The following is a 13,198-nucleotide window of genomic DNA, read 5'->3' on the forward strand; positions in this document are numbered from 1 at the left end:
GCCAGGCGCGGGCGGTGCGCGCCTGGCCCCGCCCTCCTCGCGTGGCGGCAGCGGGAGCGCAGCAGCAGCATCATGGGGGACACGCTGGAGGAGCCGTGGTGGGAGACTCCGACTGGGGCAGGCAGCGGTCCAGGTACTCCTCTCCTGGAGCTCCCCCCTCCTCACGCCGGGCTTGAAACAGTCTCCCCGAGGGCCAGTCCCCTCCTTCCCGGCCCTCCTCCTTCCTTTTCCTTCTTTATTTTTATTTTTTTTCCACTTCCCCCCCTGTCCCTCCTTCCAGCCCCCCTCCCCCGCCTTTCCCCTCTCTGCTTTTAATTTGCTTCTTCAGGTTCTTCCCTGTCTCTGTTTTTCCCGGCTGGCTGCCGGTGGCGGTTTTGCTTGTAAACAAAATCTCCGCGGCCAGGTGAGGTCTCATCTCTGACCCTTCAGACCCGGGATAGTTAGAGGGGGAAGCGGCAAACGAAAATCTCGGTACTCGAGTAACGACAGGAACCCACTCGACACAAATACTTTTAAGCGGATTTTAAAAAAAAAGGCGGGGGGTGGGGGCGGCGGAGAGGAAGAAAACCTCTTGCCTTTGAGTTCAGAGCTTAGCTATCCCCTGCATTCATTTCGTTTCTGTGTTTTCTTCCAAACCGAGTTAGTATGATAAAAGGATGTTGCATAGTGTGTGTTGAGTGCCGTTACCGACGTGAAGTTACTTACGGTTGTGAAGGGCATGGGAGACAGTAAATCCATAGTAGAGAGCCTCTGGAGGGAAGAGCATCTGTGGTACTCGAAAAGCATCGCCCATGTGCTCACTGGGGTGTCTCCTATCCCCCTTGCCATGCGTCACTGTGAAAGGGCAGGAGTTAAACACCTTTTTCTCCAGACGTTGGTCTTTGGAGTATCATACTGTGGCTGATTTGTCTCTTTTCCTGATGGTTATGATATGTGGCTCCTATACTTGGCTTTTTTCAGTGTGTCTTAAGGCACTTTACGGCCTGTGGTTGCATCTGTAATGTTGAGATTTAATGTGGAAATTTAGGTATATCTAGGCAACGAAAATTACTTTTAAGAATTTATAGGGCCCTATTTTAATGATTTTTTTAAACGATTTTTTAAAAATATAATATTGGGAAGAGTTGGGAGTTATTGGGCGTTATGTGCACCTCTCTGAAGAATCCACGTCTTCCAGTGTCTTGACGACGGTTGCTTATCTCCTGTGAAAAGGTAGTTGGAGAATAGTTTGAGAGGGAGTAATATGAAAATTGTATGTATGTAATAAAGAGGGGTCACAAGGCCTAATAAGGCTCCTGAGCATTCCATTTTTATTTTAGGCCTCAGGTAGGTTCCTTAAACAGTTCCAGTTTCCATGGTAAATGCTCTTCATTAGGAATTTTTCATTCAGGAGTCCTAAATATCTTAAGAGCCTACCTGCACATTATGACAGCCAGAGGTTTCATTTGGGGTGGGTGGTAATCTGATTTTTATAATGTTGGCAGCTTTCCCTCAGAAACTGGATCCAAGCAGGACTTGGATGATAAAACTTTTGACATCTGAGTGTGAGATGAGACTGTGAATCACAACTCTTCTTCCAGTTAAGTAAAACTGCTTGGGAATTTTGCAATTGTGTTGTTGAGCTACTAAAATAATTTGGGTGGGAAGGAACCTATGGAGGTGTCTAATCCATCCCTGTGCTAAAAGCACTATGTACGCTTTACTTGAAGAGCGTTCTTTGAATGTGTTACGAGTAATGATTACAGGTGAGTGTTGTGCAAACCATATGTTCTGCTGTCTATATCCCACCTTTGTAAACTTGTTGGCAGGTTCTTTATGTGGAGCCTGTTGTTGTATTAAGTTGATACAAGGCATCAGTAAAGTAAGAAGAGCATCTGTTACTTTTATTTTGTGTAGACATTTTTCATGTACAACAGATGTAAAATCAAAGGTTAATTTGTACCACATCTTATGGATACTGAAAAATGCTTTAAAATCAATTGGCACGAAATAGGAAATCAGGGTTTACAGTGTACAATGTAAGTAGCAGTACAGGAAAATAATTGCCCAGTAGTGAGCACTTTTGACAGACCTGATCAAGTTTATCTTTGTGAAACATCAAGTTTCATTAACAAAAATGTTTGCTATCCAACTTCATTTGTTGACCTATTTTAAAAAAGCATCTCTGCCACAACTGTAGGTGCAAAGCAGAAGAATTTGAAATGTACTTTTAAAATACTGATCATTTGCCAGCTCCTTTAAGATTAGCCCTAGAATAAGTCCTGACCAGTGGAATATTCTTCCTAATAACTCAGCCCTCAAAAGTGTCTTAGATTTTAGCAACTTTTAGTTAGAAGAGGCTATTTTTAAGATGAATTGTATGAAAGATGTTCAGACTCATTGAAAGGGTATGAAAACACAAAATACATATCCTAGTATATGGCTATATAAGTAATACTTAATTTGCTTTTGACCGTGTTATTGGAAATCATTATTTTAAAATCCATATTAAAGGTAGTTAGTCTCACTTTGAGATGTGAATGTTTACACTGCTGCAGGTGGTTTATAGATGTAGAAAAACCAAACCTACCCAAAACCCAATAAAAAAACCGTGAAGGGATTAGCCATCTATTTACCTTGTCACATGACACAAACTAAATAATCTTGCTCAATAACTTCTTCAGCAAACCTTTAACTTTGAGAGACTTATGGAGAGAGAGGTTAGAGATTGTTGTCTACTTATTAGTGTTGTTTAGTGTTGCGCATGTCCCAAGTCATTTAACTGCAGGGCTTCCTTCCCTCCCTTTTTCCAGTTTGTGTCACAACTATGTCCAGTCTTGAATGTGATTTTTACATTGCATTCAGAACTATAAGGGAGAGGATAAGGAATACTGAGGAGTTTGTTTAGTGCTGGTGAATGACAGCAACTTTTTCCTCTTCTCTCCATGAACGGAAAGAGCACTTCTCACAGCACTATAAATGTCCGTATCTTGCCTGTAGCCAGCATGCCACATCTCCCAAGCAGTTTGAGGGAGCAGGATGGACTTCTGTTTTTCATAAATTCTTCCAGTTTCCTCCTTTTATGTTACCACTCCTTGTCTTTCGTTCTCCATGCTTTCTTTGTCTCCCTTAATCCCGTAAGACCGTAGTATCCCCATTTGTCAGTTTTAGATCCTTAAGTAAAAGCCTACGTGGTCCATGTCCCTCATAGGAAGAAATTAACTGTATTCCAAGACAGGAGTAAAAGACAGGGAAACTCTTCTATGTCAGCAGTACAAATAGGTGAGAAGAATAATATGGTACCATGGAGGATGATTTGACAGTTCTTGTGGGCTCTACAGCAAAGGATGCTATTGTGGGAATTAATTTATTTTGCCAGAGGTTTTCTTTTCTTTCTGTAGACTGGCAATAAAGGGTGCCAAATAGCATCAATTTGTAATACGTGATTTGCAATTACTGAGAAGCAGACTGTTCATTGTAGGACATTCAGTGGGAGTTCTGTTGCTTGGTTGAACTGAGATCTGTTGGCAGACCTGTATATGGAGAAATTTGGTGGTTGGTGGAGTTTTTTTTTTTGGCTCATTCATGAGTTGCCATACCTTCTGATGAAACTTGTTCTTGTATTGAAGATCTCTCTGATAAGCATTCCAAGTTGACATCTGCTTTTTGAAATCTATGTTTCTTTGCATCTACATACAGTCATTCTGCAAGTTGCAGAACATATAATGGTGTGCTTCTGTGAACTTTATTTGGATCTGAGCATACATGACGTGGAGCCTCGTAACTTTTTAGTTACCTGCCGATTTAGTGAATAAAATTTGAAACCTTTTCTTTTTAATATGGAAGAGTCATTCTTTAAGTTTTGCATTTTGACACAAGTGGGTCTTGTAGGACATAAGCTGAAATAATTTTTCAGTAGACCGATCTTTTTAAACTTCATTTTTTAAATATTCCTAGAGAATTTCTTGTGGAGCTGTTGAAGTTTCTGTTGTGGGTTTGCAAAAATAGTCACGCAGCTGAGCTAATGTGTTGTACTGTCTCAGTGGTTAAGTTAAACTTTTAGCTGTGAAATAAAAGGGAAAAAATTGGGTAACTGAATGGATCAAAATCTCTCCTTGCTTCAGCAAAAGAATCGCGATTCTGGCTATGGCACTGTGATCACCACCAGCTTTTGCTTTATTTAGGAATTAGAATTTGGCAGTTCTTAAAGAAAGACCTATGCGAAAGGAGTTTTCCCACAAATTATCAGTTGAGCCATTTAGACTGTTGGAATGCACTCTGTTAGGGGAAGAAGAATGAGGGAGACATTAATACCAGGGAAATAAATTAATTTTTATATTCTAAAACAGTAACTCATGTTAGTTGGTATTACAGAATTCCTGTGGGAGGTTACTTGCAGTAATGGTATCTTGTTAGTTTTAACTTTCTGAAGTGGAATAGCGAGAAATTTTCTTGTCAGAGCAACGATTGCTATTTTTTGGAAAATTGAAAACAACGAACCTGTAGTCTCTTCAAATGTTTTGATTTTTTGTGTGCATTGGCTGAAAGGAAACTCTGAGTGAATTTGAGTGAATGTCTTTTAAAGAAGTTGTGCTTTAAGAAAGGTGAAAAGGCAAATTCTCTCATGGATGAACTAGAACTACTTGTGCTAAGAGTTTGGTTAAGAAAAAAAACTTCACTAAGAGTTATGAATGCAGTTACCTATTCAACTTGAATGTGGGCAGTTGAAAGGAAGGACAAAATTGTGGAGGAATGCAAGAACAAAATTGCACTTCTGTGTAAGTCACAGCTTACTGTTAAGCTTGGCACAAATTTTGATCAGTTCCAAAATACTGTTTAAGTGAACCAAAAAGTAAATACTATAGTCCAAATAAAATGGTGAAAGTTTATACAGCTAATGCAAACATCAGCCATCTCAATTCTTGCATCTGTTTTTCCTAAGATAACATCTGCACGATTTGGAGTGGGGATAATCACAGTAGTTAACTCATTGAGGGGAGAATTGTTCATCTTAAAATGACACTTTTAAAGTGATGCTTGGCACAAGAAGGAGCTCTGCAGTTTCTTTAAGTTCTACGCATTATAAAAGAGCAGATTTCTCCATACCTCTCTTCATTCTGTCTTTACTACTGAACGTGAGATATCCATACTGAAACGCTTCTTGACTAGGCCAACTTTGAAAACAAAACGGTACCTCCTTCAAGCCATCTTCATTTGAGTGACCATATGTTTTTATAAATCTACTGAGACCACATTAGTATTGTTATTTGTGGAACATGTTAAAAGTGAACTTACAGTAGAAATTTATTTATGTCTTGTGCATCTCTACTGTGAGGGCCAAATTCTGGAATTGTACCAGAAAAATGGGAGCAGAGTTTGGTCCCTGCAGACATGCAGCTACCTTTGCCTCCTAAGAATTTGGCTGTCTCTTGATGTATTGTGATTGGTGACCATTGACGTGCTGACCATGTGGATGGTTTCAGACATCTCCCCAGTGGAAACAACTACCGTTGAGATTCAGATTCCTTAAATCCATTTTAATGTCATAGATTGTAGAAAATTATTTACCTTCTCCCTCCGCTTTGAAGACAGGTTTTAGACACAGTCCTTATAATGCGTAGCTTTCCAGAACTGCTGTCTTGGAGTGGTTTGTTGAGATGTCCGGCAGAAATTTTGATGGGTACTTTGGTGGTGCTCGTAGTCTTTGGTTTGGGGATCCGAGTTGGAATTGAATGACGGAACGTATCAGTAATCTTGAAATAAACCAAGAAAATAAGTCATGCATTAGGGAGGAAAGACAGATTGTATATTTATCTTGTCAGTGTCTTTTCCACATTATAAAAGTAAATGCATCGTGCTTAGAACTGTTTGTCTGAACTTGCTTTCTCTCCTTGGTAATGAGAGTGTAGCTATGTATTTAACTTACCTACTTGACTGATGGATATCAAAGAATCTGAATTGATTGCAATCCAGAGTATAAATAAGAGGAGTATTCCGTCAGCCCACTGAGTAGGGCAGCAGCCCTAGGGGCTGAGTGGGTGATGTAGTGCAAAGGCTGTGAACTGTGTGACTTCTCTGGGTGAACAATCAGAGAACTTCAACATGCAGAAGCAGGTCTCGATTCAGTCCTGAGTAGCAGGTGCTACCTAGCTCATACTTTACTGTAAGAGATCACTCTTTGAAAGTGACCACAGTGTACACAAATTGAGTGTATTTGTAAGAGAGAACTCATATTTAATTGCAAAGAAGTAAGTAGACAAAAAGTTAAAACTAGCACTGAAAAGGGGCAAACACCTGTAAAGGCAAGGAGATTGTTTGAAAGGTACCATATCTGAAACTAGAGTTAAACATGCACTACCCATCAGAAAAGCTTTTTACATCACAGGCTTTTGTACCTTTTATAGTTGAGCAACAGAGTAAAAGTTCACTCTGGTGTATTAAGTACAAAGAAGAATGAGCTAGATCAAAACAAGTTTTGAGGAACAACTTTCTAGTAGCCATAAAAGCCTGTCTGGAATAAGTATTTCTTTTTTAAAAATGTATCAGAATTCAAAAGACTGCCATTTGGCTGTAGATAGAATCATAGAATTGTTAGGGTTGGAAGGGACCTTAAAGATCATCTAGTTCCAACCGCCCTGCCATGGGCAGGGACACCTCCCACTAGACGAGGCTGCTCAGAGCCCCATCCAGCCTGGCCTTAAAAGCTTCCAGGGATGGGGCTTCCACCACCTCTCTGGGCAACCTGTGCCAGTGTCTCACCACCCTCATGGTGAAGAACTTCTTCCTAACGTCCAATCTGAATCAACCCATCTCTAGTTTTAATCCATTCCCTCTAGTCCTACCATTACCCAACATCCTAAAAAGTCCCTCCCCAGCTTTCCTGTAGGCCCCCTGTAAGTACTGGAAGGCTACTGTAAGGTCTCCTTGGAGCCTTCTTTTCTCCAGACTGAACAACCCCAACTCTCTCAGCCCGTCCTCATAGGAGAGGTGCTCCAGCCCTCTCATCATCCTTGTGGCCCTTCTCTGGACGCGTTCCAGCACGTCCATATCTTTCTTTTAGTAGGGGCTCCAGAGCTGGATGCAGTACTCCAGGTGGGGTCTCACAAGAGTGGAGTAGAGGGGGAGAATCACCTCCCTCGACCTGCTGGCCACGCTTCTCCTGATGCAGCCCAGGATACGATTGGCTTTCTGCACTGCTAGTGCACACTGATGGCTCATGTTGAGCCTCTTGTCCACCAGCACCCCCAGGTCCTTTTCTTCAGGAGTGCTCTCAAGCCAGTCACTGCCCAGCCTATATTAGTGCTTGGGATTGCCCCAACCCAGATGGAGGACCTTGCACTTGGTCTTGTTGAACTTCATGAGGCTGGCATGGGCCCACCTCTCCAGCCTGTCAGGGTCCTTCTGGATGGCATCCCTTCCCTCCAGCGTGTCAGCTGCCCCACACAGCTTGGTGTCGTCAGCAAACTTGCTGAGGGTGCACTCTATGCCACTGTCCATGTCACTGACAAAGATGTTAAACAAGACCGGTTCCGGTACTGATCCTTGAGGGACTCTACTTGTCACCGGCCTCATTGTGTATGACAGGAGTTCTCAAAAGGATAAAGCTGAGCCAATATCATATCATTGCATATGCTCAGTATGGAATAATTCAGGAAAGTTTGCACATCACAGGTGTGCTTAATGGATCATGAGTAATGGAAAAAAAGCAGCCTGGGCTAACTGAAGTTTGAGAACAAAGAGATAGAAAGAATAGTAACAATCTCCCAGAACAATGTGATATTTTTCCAAGAGTTCTGAAGGTGATGATTTTAAAATTGCTGAATCCTTATTAGTGATGTGCAATCTGCCACTGAAATTGCTGGTGATGCTAGAGGGATGTGATGCCACTTCTAGAGTAAAGCTTCACAGAATATTCGTAAGTATGACTGGTGAACTGATCAAACTGCAGAAATGACAATAAGAAAGCATGGTCACCAACATCTAATTTTGCGATGGGAAAACAGCCGCACTTCTTGTTGAGGATAATATTCAACTATGTGTTAGTCAGATATTGTTACATAGACATATGGTATCAGATTGTCTAATAATGAACCAGGCAGTATCTGTGAATGTTCCCAGGCAGTGGAACTGTTAAATTGTCAATAGTGTTGAGTTGTTTGAGTAGTCCACGCCCTGGATCTAGCTCTGGAACAATTCTGAGACATAGCTTGGGAGTTAGCCCAGAGGATGGTTCATTTTGAGGAGGTTATTTGTATCTGGGTAGGCTCTTTCGGAGGCTCAGGAAGTCTCTTGTAGTTTGGGTTGACCCATGTCTGAGGGACAGATGTAGGTGCCTTTAAGTTACTGTTATAGAAGTGACCATTTTATATTATGATTTTTCAAAAAAATGTGATAGTGGTCTCTAACAAAGGAATCTTGAGAGAGCAAAGTTTCTATGGGAAAAGAAGGAAAATTCTCATGGTTAAAAACTGGCAAGTGGATAGGAAGCAGACACCTCACAGACGCCTGTGATACTCAACATATAAACTGCATGGGAAGAGAGTTAGTACTGAAATTATGATATTTGCATACAGTATAAAAGGGAGGGTATTAGAAGAAAGAGATGACAGTAATTCATGGTGTTGAGTAACAAGGTGATAAAAACGTGTGTCAGTTCAGTGATAACAAATGAAAAAATAATATATGTAGGGAAAACTAGTTTGCATACGGTAGTAAATATGACATCTCTTGTCACTCAGAACACAGATCCTGGAGTCCCTGTAAATGGTCCTCATTGCTCAGCAACTGGCAATTGACAAACAGGTAGAAGGCAGGGTAGGATTTACTTGGAAAATAATAGAAGAAAACAAAACACATCATTTTTTTTTGGCATGTAAGTCCAAACCATGACTACGTGGTGAATGTTTTGCAGAATTTTGTCCAAACAGCTCAGAAAAGGGTATGGCAAAATGCAGAAAAAGGTGGCAAAGATGATAAATTATGGAATGGCTTCTGCATGAAGATTAACAACAACATACACTAAACCTTTTCAAGTACGGAAAATAGATTGTGGAGAGAAAAAAAAAATCAGAAAAAGCTAGCATTATGGTGACTAGGGGAATTCTCTCTAATAACATGCCTTGAATTGGGCATCCATTGAAGGTGGGTTAAAGATAAGTAAAAAGTATTTTAACTTGTCAATGAGCTATGAAACTCTTTGGGACAGACAGTTTTTGAGGTGGTGATATAAATTGGTTTGGAGAGAGTTTAGACTGATTCATGGCATCCATCAGGGACTGCTGAACACAAAGACATCATGTAGATTTCAGCTGTGGATAGCCGTAAGCTGTGGACTGCTAGAGGCTGCATTTATTACTCTGTTTGCCTGATATTTAACGTTTTTTTTTCATAAGCGTTCACTGCTGGTCGCTACCAAAGATGAGATACATAGATCCTGGGTCTGAATGTGTATAACTCCATTCATGATTTTATTTTCAAAATCAGAAATTTAAAATTTTTAGCTTTTTTTTAATAATATGTTGAGAAAGAAAAGAGTTTGACTTTGAAAGTGAGAAGGAAAAGGGAAAATGCTTCTTTCTTTGCTCTGTGTTCCTTGAAGATTTTACCTCTAGATGGCAGCAAAGTTTTTCTTTTGTATTGCATCCCAGTAGTTTCACTAGAATCCGACTGAAACTTGTTAAATGCTGAATAAAAAAAGTCAACGTGCATTGTCACGGTACTCTTGAATTTTAGCACTCATATTGTTAGTGTGCATGGAGAAAAAAAAACAACCAACCAATCGAAAACTGACCCCCAAACGAAAAAGCATTTTGCTTCAATTACCAAAGGCACAGTGTTAAGAAAGAAGGAGTTAATGTTAGAGGGGATAATTGTATTACTGCTGTATGTACTACTCCGGTGTACTACTCAGTACTTTGAACAGTTTGCCTTCTGACTATGTGGTATGGCCTGGTAGATGAGCCACAGTATTGAGAATAAAATGTTTGGGTGGGCTATTCCTAGCAGTGCTACTCTCTGATGTAAATTTAGAGACAATATAAAAGGTGTCTCAGTTTCCTAACTATAAAAAGAATTAGATTAACCATCATTTGCTAAGTATATTGAGATGAATAGATAAAAATATTTATGTAAAGTCTTGCATGCTAAAATGTGATTATAACTCTAAGAAAGAGTTGTGGGGTTTTGAGTTGGGTTTTATTTTTGTTTGGTTGGGTTTTGGGTGGGGTTTTTGGTTGGTGGTGGGATTTTTTGTTGTTTGGTTGGTTTTGTTTTTTCTTTTTTTTTTGAGAAGTGTTCCAGTTCAGAGATTCCATAGGGTACAAAGTGGTTGGAGGATTCTGTCTGTAGTTGATTGACATCAGTGTTAGTATTTCAAGAAGGTATTTGTAGGCCTAGATTTTTACAGGTTTTGTGCGTTTAACTGGTATTCAGGCTCTACGGCCTTTTAAATCAGAGGGAAGTTAGGTATGGAAACACCCCTGTGCTCTTGCCTATAGTTCGTGCCGACTTCTAGCTCATTAAAACCATTCACAATATGGCCTTGTGAGCCATCAGATTTCATTTCAAGCAAAAATTTTTTTTGTGATTCAAAATTATGTTCTATTTTTGTAATTCTGAATGACAGTATTGAATACATCTGAAGTACTATCGCAGTTCTGAGAATTGCATTGTAACTGATGACTTTGTCAAGGTTTGGTTTGCTTACAGTTGCTTTCTTTTGTGTGTTTTACATTTGCTTATAGCCACAATAACTGAATTGATGCAACTCCTGGCATAGGCTCAAACCTGAGGTTAACAGCTGTATTGTAGGGCTTTTTTTCCATGCGAGTAAACCATACCAGTTAAATTTCTGTGCCAGGACAATTAAACTTGCACTTCAGTGATTGTACCAGTCTAACTGTTGTAAGCAGGGATTTAACAAACTGTCCATCTAGTTCTTTTCCTCCTCTTTCAGCACTTAAAAATTGGTTTATTTTTCATCATTCATGATATAAATTCTGGAGAGGAAAGGCTGAATAACTTAAATTTAAGGAAAATACTTGTTGACACCTAACTCTTTGGGTTTAATTGCATGTGTAGCTAGACCACTGAACTTCGTTTACTTTTTAGAACTTGGTACTTGACAAAATATGAATCTTGGATATGAGTTGTAGAAAGAACATTTTGGGTCAGTTGACTAGATCAATGCTTAAGCTGTTCCTGTAAAGAGGGAATGGCATCATGTAGGAACTGGCTGGAAAGCACTTGGAAGTGGCTGTATATCAAGTTCTGCATTGGTTTAATTGTATGTGTACTGAAAATTCTTGTGGGAATCCTCTTAGTTCCTTCCCTACTACTTAGTGTAGAGGCATGTAAGCAGATAAGTTGGCTATGGCATGCTTGTATGTTGGGATCGTAATTTTGTTTTTTGGGCAGACCTGAATTACTAAAAGAAAAAACCCTCTATATAGATTTTGGTGGGCTTTTTCAATTTGGTTTTTAACTCTTATCTATGTATGGGAAGTCTGCATGTGCACCAAGAATCTCTTCAAATGCGTCCACCCTTTCTAACAATTTGTTTCCTTCTTCAAGATGAACGGTTTTCAGTCTCCCCCATTCTTTTTTTGACACTCACTTGTTTTCTGAATTTGCTGGCTCTGTGTTCATCTTTGCTGTTTAGTTATGGCTCCTTGAGTTCCCGTCTGTAGGCCGCTTTTTATTTTTGTTATCTTTCCAACTGATAGAAGAGGAAATAAGATACGTTTATCTTTCAAAAACCAAGCTGAGCTGCCTTTCATGTTCTGGGGAGCCCTTGTGAGTTCCCATCAGTGCTCTCAAAACACCCCTGTAAATGAAATGTTATTCTGGAGCTATCTGAGTAGTTGTGTGGTTTGCCTTTACTTAAAGAGTCTAAACATAGCTAAATAACTATCGGCGAAGACAACCAACTCCAAAGACATTAAACTAGCCACATTTTTTAAATGAGAAGATTATGTGGTATGTCTGTCATATTAGTCATATTAGTGTCATATTAGTCATATTAGCATCATATTAGTTTAAGGTGTTGGACTCATAAAATACCAAAGTTTTTGTCAGTAGTGCTTATGGTTGTAGAAATAAGCAGTTAAATCTCATTTTCAAGGCAAGCAATGATCTAAGAATTATGAAAGCTGCAGTTTTCATAAGGGTCTTTTAACTTCCTCAGTTTTAAATTAACTTCTGAAGTAGATGTCGATAGCCTGTAACAAGAATTGGCAGGAGAAAGGGTGACACTAACGAGTGAGAACTCCTGTGTAGTGGCTGTGTTTGTTATTTCATAATGAATGACAGCAGGTATTTCAGGGACTGGGACAAACACTCCACGTGTGATCCACATGTGACAATTGTGGAATTTTCACATATGACTGTGAAAATGGCCCTTCTTAATTTCAGGAAGTCAACTGTGGAAGCATCTTATTTATATGGGCCATCAGCTATTTTACCACAATACAATGCTTGTCTTCAGGGGAGTGGGCGTAAGTGTATGGGGGGCGGGGAGCCAAGGAGAGAAAATACGTCTGTTTCTGCGCTGTTCAAGTAGTTCTCCCGCCTTTGCTCCTAATCTTTTTTGGGGAAGTATGATGTATGCTTTGCTTCCTCTTTTAACTGTATTCATTTAAATAGGGGGGAGTATGTAGTACATGCTGTAAAAGTTTTCTTATTTACCTTCCTACAGTCATTATAGAACTTGATCTAGGAGAAGTAACTTTAGATAAGGTTCTTTCTCACTGCTTAAATTTTTAGTTTAAGAAATAAATTTTTAGTTTAAGAAGTTTGAGCAACAGAGAGTATCATTTTCAACCTCAGTGAAAGCGGCCAGGGAATGGTGCTGAAGATCCTTTACACAGAAGTCCACGTATCTGTACGTGCCTTTTGCCAGTTTGTTCCTGGATGATTGAATGCAGTCAGAACGTAAGCCAGGTCTGCAAGTGAGAATGAGTGAAGATGAAGCGATAAACCTGAGTATTCCCTTTGGTTTCCCAACAAGGCAGCTTTGGCTGAAATTCCCAGTTAGGCCTCCTCAACTGCACAGGGCGTTCCGATATTTCCTTTTCTTTCACTAGGTCCTGGCATCTGTCTTCTAGGAATCCAGAGGGAAAATTCTTGGTTGCTTTGCATTTCCTTTTATGCAACCCACTTGTGTGCATGACTATATCGAGGAGCAGTGTAAATAATCCTTACACTTATTAATGTTGGTAAG

At 39.9% G+C, this 13,198-nt stretch overlaps 2 protein-coding genes across 4 annotated transcripts in view; one reads left to right on the forward strand and one right to left on the reverse strand.

Annotated features, from left to right (window-relative positions):
- Window positions 1-13,198, forward strand: part of CMSS1 (cms1 ribosomal small subunit homolog) — a 243,329-nt gene continuing 230,131 nt past the window's right edge. Inside the window, exon 1 of the mRNA XM_063350327.1 lies at window positions 1-133. Coding sequence (XP_063206397.1) covers window positions 73-133 — 61 coding nt within the window. The 5' untranslated portion in view covers window positions 1-72. The remainder of the gene's footprint in view (window positions 134-13,198) is intronic.
- Window positions 1,876-13,198, reverse strand: part of FILIP1L (filamin A interacting protein 1 like) — a 210,317-nt gene continuing 198,994 nt past the window's right edge. Inside the window, exons 3-4 of one of the 3 annotated variants that reach the window (XM_063350308.1) lie at window positions 5,548-5,732; window positions 1,876-4,257 (exon numbers count right to left, since the gene is read on the reverse strand). In XM_063350308.1, coding sequence (XP_063206378.1) covers window positions 4,167-4,257; window positions 5,548-5,732 — 276 coding nt within the window. In that variant the 3' untranslated portion in view covers window positions 1,876-4,166. The remainder of the gene's footprint in view (window positions 4,258-5,547; window positions 5,733-13,198) is intronic. The other 2 variants (XM_063350299.1, XM_063350289.1) reach the window with 2 other exon arrangements.

This window comes from Chroicocephalus ridibundus, chromosome 1, assembly GCF_963924245.1.
Source record: "Chroicocephalus ridibundus chromosome 1, bChrRid1.1, whole genome shotgun sequence".
In the NCBI taxonomy this organism is placed as follows: Eukaryota; Metazoa; Chordata; class Aves; order Charadriiformes; family Laridae; genus Chroicocephalus; species Chroicocephalus ridibundus.